The 6,418-nt window shown below is 21.2% G+C and overlaps 2 protein-coding genes across 2 annotated transcripts; both read right to left on the bottom strand.

Annotated features, from left to right (window-relative positions):
• Positions 1-93: 93 nt before the first annotated feature.
• On the bottom strand, positions 94-1,620 carry PVX_021685 (variable surface protein Vir5, putative; the record flags this gene model as incomplete). Its single annotated transcript, XM_001612482.1, has 3 exons — positions 94-597; positions 710-1,462; positions 1,597-1,620. 3 exons carry the CDS (start codon positions 1,618-1,620, stop codon positions 94-96), a joined length of 1,281 nt encoding a protein of 426 aa, XP_001612532.1.
• Positions 1,621-4,660: 3,040 nt separating this feature from the next.
• PVX_021680 (variable surface protein Vir4, putative) lies at positions 4,661-5,974 on the bottom strand (the record flags this gene model as incomplete). The annotated part of the gene is made up of 3 exons (XM_001612481.1): positions 4,661-4,825; positions 4,945-5,814; positions 5,942-5,974. The coding sequence occupies 3 exons, from the start codon at positions 5,972-5,974 to the stop codon at positions 4,661-4,663; spliced, it is 1,068 nt and encodes a 355-aa protein (XP_001612531.1).
• Positions 5,975-6,418: the final 444 nt, after the last annotated feature.

Raw genomic sequence — 6,418 nt, 5'->3', positions numbered from 1 at the left:
AGAGGTAAAAAAATGCAAATATTAATATAAAAATATCCATATATATTTTTATTAAAAATATTTTATCATAATTTTAATGAGCATATATATTTTTTAAATATAATTTATAAAAACCTTATATAGAAAGAATAAGCACACAACAATTGCTACCATTGTAGACATTACTGTTGGTAAAATTCTGGACATTGCTTCAGAATCCTGAAACATAGCTTTTGCTTTTATTATCCATAAATCCAATGCAGACAAATTTTTGATATATTCTTCTTGTTCCTCAATATATTTATCTGAATTTTTTTCAATTATGTTTAAATCCTTTTCAAATTTTCCTTTGCATGTGTCATATAATTCACAATATGTTCTTGAATTAGGTTTATGCTTACACACTTTAAATATATTTCCATATACATCTTTATACTTTGTGTAATATTCACTCATGAATTCTTTCATAAATGATGCTAATTTCAGATTATTCTTGTTGTCATTACAATATTGTATAAAATGATGTAGTATTTTTATCATAAGATATTTATCTTCATCTTCTTTGTATTCAAAGGGGAAATTATAATGCAAAGAAATTAATTTATATAAATCAGGATACTAAAATAAAAAGAATAAATACTTATTTAATTAGAATTAATATAAAAAAAATATATAGTTATGTTTCATATAAATGAACATAAATAGATATAAATAATATACTATAATATACATTTTTATCTGTTATTTTAGGAAGACGATCCACTGATTTTATAGGAGTATATTGAAGTAATTCATAACACATTGGCAGAATTCTTAATTTATTATTATCTGTGGTATCCATTAATGACAATTCAGGTAAAGGCGGTAAACCTTTTTCTTTACATAATTTCACATGCTTTATTCTACCTTCTTCATATATATTCTTGAAACTTAGTAATCCTTTACCCAGATTAGCATCACCATCAAGATAGCATTTTTTTAATCCTTCATTATATATTTTTTTAAATGGCTCCATGAAATCATCACAGTTTTTATATTTTTCTTCTGATGGACTATATAGCATTTTATTTAACTGATATAATGTATCCATATTTTTAAAATATTTATCTACTATAACATATAATTTATTCTTTATCATTTCATCATTTATGAACTTATCATAGTTACTAGCCATTTTTTCATAAAATTGTCTTTGTTCTTTTTCACTATAACCAGTTTCTTTCAATTTATAGTTTATCCAGAAGTTCATGAATTCTGGATATTTTCTTTCTTTTACTAGATTTACATCATTAGAACAATTTTCCATTAAGGTGTCAAAAAGTGTTACGAATCTCTTACATGTATTTACAAACCCGTAATCTGGATTATTATTAGAATCATAAAATTCATGTTCACAAAATTTTGATTTTGCATTCGATGTATATCTACTTTCTACATGACAATCTATTGTTTCCAAGGATTCGAAATCCTTAAAAATAACATACTAAAAAAAAATTTAGAGTTTAGATCTTCATTAAAATATATACTTTAAAATAAATTTGATTAGTATTCAGTAATATTATAGTATATATATAAAAAATTATAATTTTCAATATCAACAATAAAATAAGTGCTTACGTCTTCTGGTTTTTTTTCAGACATTGTGCTAAGAATTTCATATTTAAAATTTATGAAAAAAAAATTTTAAACACTTATTTATGTATCAAAATTAATATAATGATATCTTATATATTCGATGATATTAACTTAAAAGGAACAAATTTTTTTTAGTTTTTTATATTTCCTCTCAAAAATAAAGAGTATTACTTTAAATTAGTATATAAAAAATATATATATCACGTAAAAATATTAAATTATGTAATAGAACAAGTAATAATTAAATTTATAACATTTAAACAGAAATATTATTATTTACTAATAAATGATTTCTTAAAATTAATATCACARTACATGTGCTATATTTAAAAACTCACATCAATAAAGTAAAGTATATTTGTTTTTATTATTATAATTACAAAATTTGAATTACATTCTAATATTTTTTTTAGACTTTTTCTGTCTAAATATTGCCTAAAATAAATAGAATTATTTACTTAGCAATGAATTACTTATTTTTCAAAAATTAAAAATATAAAATTGCAATTATTTTATACTTTTTCTTAATAGATACTTTAACTATATATATTATAATATGATATATATTTAAATTGATATTTTATATGAGCGTAGAATTTATAAATTATTAATAGAAGAAAACAATATAAGTGATAATTTATTATTTTTTGATTGAATAAAATTATTTTTTCATATATTATATTTAATTTAATGATTTTTCATTAAAAATTATATGTGTTCTATATCAAAATATTGCTCTGTATATATTTTTTTTATAAGTGAATAAGAATTTAAAGTTGTCATCATTTATACGTTATCATATATGTTATAAATATAAAACTTGGAATTTGGTTAAAATTATAAAAAACCAAAAAATAAAAGAATATTATATTATAAATTTGTTGAATATAAATTATTTTTAGTAGAACAAAGAAGAAATCATTATTATGTAATAATAATAATAATAAAGAACAAAATTACTTGTATATTTAGATATAATATTATTAAATATATGATTTATTATGAATATAAATAAAACTATATTAAAACAATAGTTATTAAATTATAGATATATATTTTGTATTACTTTAGACAAATAAAAAGATGCATAACCTATTATTATTACATTTTAAATTGAAAATAAATGTTTTCATTTAATAATATATCGTTCTAATTTAAGAATGTTTTTAAAACATGATGAGTTTTATATAAAGTATTCAAATAATATTAGGTTATATTTACTAAAATATTTGTGCAAATTGTTTTAAAAAAAAAACATAGTATTTATTGAATATTAGAAAGAAATAATTTATAATATTTATAAAAAATTTAATCATTATTTAAATTAATTTTTGAAATATTTTTTATTGAAAAAATAAGGCACATTTTACTATTATTAACATCAATATTGTGAAAACTATTATATTCTATTAATAATTGTACTTGTGATTGAATTTTTTTTCTTATTATTTGCTACAGTATAAAATTAGATACGAAACTTAAGGATGATAGTTGAGCTTAAAATTTATAGCTAAGAATTACAATAATTGAGTGGTAGCAATTTTTACATAATTATGTAGAAGTCCGAATATTTGATTATTAGAATTACGTTTGCATAAACTATTTTTCTTCGAATATTTATATAAGGAGTATATTAAATATAATATTGATATAAATATATACGCATTGAATAAAATAATTTAAAATATGCATATGAATCTATTGTATTATCGTTATATAGTTTTTTTTTTTTATTACAACTTTCAAGCTAACACGTGAACATTGTTCTTATATTTATCATGATATATGGAACAATGACATTTTATATTAGAATTGTATCATTTATTGCTTGATCGTAGAATGATAATATTTTATATTATATCTATAAAAATTTGTTATTTAACATAAAACCCGGCGTACAATAATGCTAATACAACAAAACAATAAATTAGATATTTTAATTTATACTTCTAACTCTGATCCTTGAATAATATTTGCAGATATTAACAAAAGGAATAATATATACATTGATAAATATAATATAAATTCTTATATGCTCCCTCTTTAAAATTAATGAAAGCGTGTTATGCTTAGATTTTACAATACGGTTCATATAATATATAAAATAAAATATTTTTTTTAGATGCTTCATTTTTCACATTGATACACTGTAATCTAAAAAAATAATATATTGTATCATATTTTTAGTGTTAAAAAATTAATATGATATATTGTTAGGGAGAATGATAAAATCAAGTATATATGAACCATTTAAGCATAATAATTTAAGTGAATTATTACATTCCTGAAATGATATAAAAATATAATTTCCCTATAAGAAATAGTAGGGCTAATATAAATTAAAATTGAATAATGTTAATCATGTGTGTACATAACAAAATTTGKTATGAAGGGAACCAGGTTAAGTTACAGGGTTCCCACGTTTTACGCATTATATTAGCGTATGAATGATTATATATATTATAATATCAATTTTATAGTTATTTATTTAATATAATATGTAGAGATGAATAATAAATAAAAAAATATATATTTTAATTTTCTTATATAAGTATGTATACTTTTCAATTTTATGAAATAAAAATGATTCAATTTAATTTTAAAAAATATGTAAATCTAAAAGTATAATTCGTAAATTTATATCATGATTAGTATTTTTGAAGTTTATTATTAAATCAATGTTTGTAGTTATATTCATTATTATGCATATTAATAACAATAATAATAAGTAAATAATATTGTACATGGCTATCAGAAAATTCGTTATACTGAATTTCATGGGAAAAAATAGAAATACACAATTAAGTACCTAAAAATAAACTTTTTATATATATGATCGTTTTATTTATCTTAATAATTATTTATTTGTCTAATTTTTTAATATATATTTTATATAAATATTTTTGGTTTATACTCATTAATGCATATGAATGTTTTATTTATGTTTTCTAAGAATCAAAATAATTGTTTTTACATAAAATATTCCGTACAGAATGGCATCTGTTTATGCTAAATTGATATGGTTGGCTAATTTAAACTATAAACCTTAAGCAGGGTGGTAACCAATATAATGTTCTTCACCTCCCCCTGCATATGGATTAAAGGATTCTGATGCATAATCAAATAATGCATATTCGCCTCCATGCATATTTCTCATATTATTATTGTTCCTTCCAAATCCATTGCGTAACATATTTCCTAAGGGTGTAAACTTTTATATAAACAGTAATACAAAATATTTGTTACATATTTATTATTTATGGTTATGTAATAAAAGAAAATTTAAAACAAAATTATTCGATATATATGTATTATAGAACTAATGTTTACCCTATATAAAGCTCCAGAAGCTAGAGAAGTCGCAACTACTCCCAGAAGTATGTCACCAGTTTTTTTAGCTGGGTGAGTACCGTTATGTGGACTCTGTAAACCGCCTGAAGAAATATCTGAACTGTTAGACATTCCAGAACTTGCTTCTTGACCTGCAGGCATACCTGCTGGTAATGTTGATCTAGCATTTGCAGCAGTGTTTTCAGCTTTCTTTTTCATCATCTGTTCATTACAAACAAAAGTGGGTAAAACATGTTTAGGATCATATTTCTGGCATTGATCATAGAAATTTGGACACTGATCATTTTGCTTAGTACAAAGTGTCTTAAAATATTCAAATAGAGAAGTGTGAGATTCAACGTACGACCAATATTTTGGGCAGGTTTGTACAAAAAATGGAATAGTTTTTTCAATAGTATCATAATTCACACAATATTCATACAATTCCTTTCTTTTTTTCCAGTCATTCTGAGCCGCAATTCTACCTTCAGGAATACATTTATTATAGAGTGACTTATCTGATTTGTTATAAACGGCATCATTCCATATTCCTTCGAGAATACCCAAAGCAGGGACAATAACATTTTTATCTTCAGTATCAAGAATACTCACTAATTTACTGTAAAACCAATAATTCAAAAGGATACAAGGATCATATTTATTTTCCTCTCTTTTGAATGTAGTATGTGTAGTTTTTAAATATTTTACAAGCTGTGCACATAGTATTCTAAGTTTTTGGTATTTAATACCACTGTATTTAGCATCTAAGGCAGTACAATCTGGATAGTATAGTCTTAATTTTTCATAATTATTCAAATTAGCATAAAATGTTCCAGAAAATAATTCGTTTGAAGCAGATTCAAGAGAACTCTAAATGAAAATCACAATATATAAACGATTATGTATGTACATATAAAAGAATTGACAAAACTTTTTAAAAAAAAGATCATTTAAGTTAATGTAATAATAATAACTATTCATAGTAAATTAGCATTACGATTATACTTCCAAAAAGTTCTTGCTCAACCATTATTATAAATTAGCTAAATTATGAATATTTTTATATTACAAGTGTTAATAAATATTATACAACCAGTTAAGACAAGTATATTTCGTATAATAAAAATATTAAATGATCATATAAATTTATAATTCACATCGATCTTTTAGCATAAGGGAATAGGATATAACATATTTTTTATGTATATTATTTAATATATCAAATAAAATTCCGTCATAAAGAAACATAAAAGATGTCAACTGTTATGTAAATAAAATGGAAATGAAGTCTCATATTTAATGTAAAATATAATATGCTAAATTATTCCTGGGAGTAAATTGGTTTAGTACTGTTTATAAAAACATTAAAAGATTTACATATAAAGATATTGATATTAATATTTTAATAGCTAAAATATTAAAGGAATAAAATAAATAAAAATTAATCCTGTATCAATTAAATGATCATAAAAAG

This window comes from Plasmodium vivax, genomic scaffold, assembly GCF_000002415.2.
Source record: "Plasmodium vivax scf_6704 genomic scaffold, whole genome shotgun sequence".
Lineage (NCBI taxonomy): Eukaryota > Apicomplexa > Aconoidasida > Haemosporida > Plasmodiidae > Plasmodium > Plasmodium vivax.
Note: the sequence above shows the minus strand (reverse complement) of the source record. Positions and strands in the feature narration are given on the sequence as shown.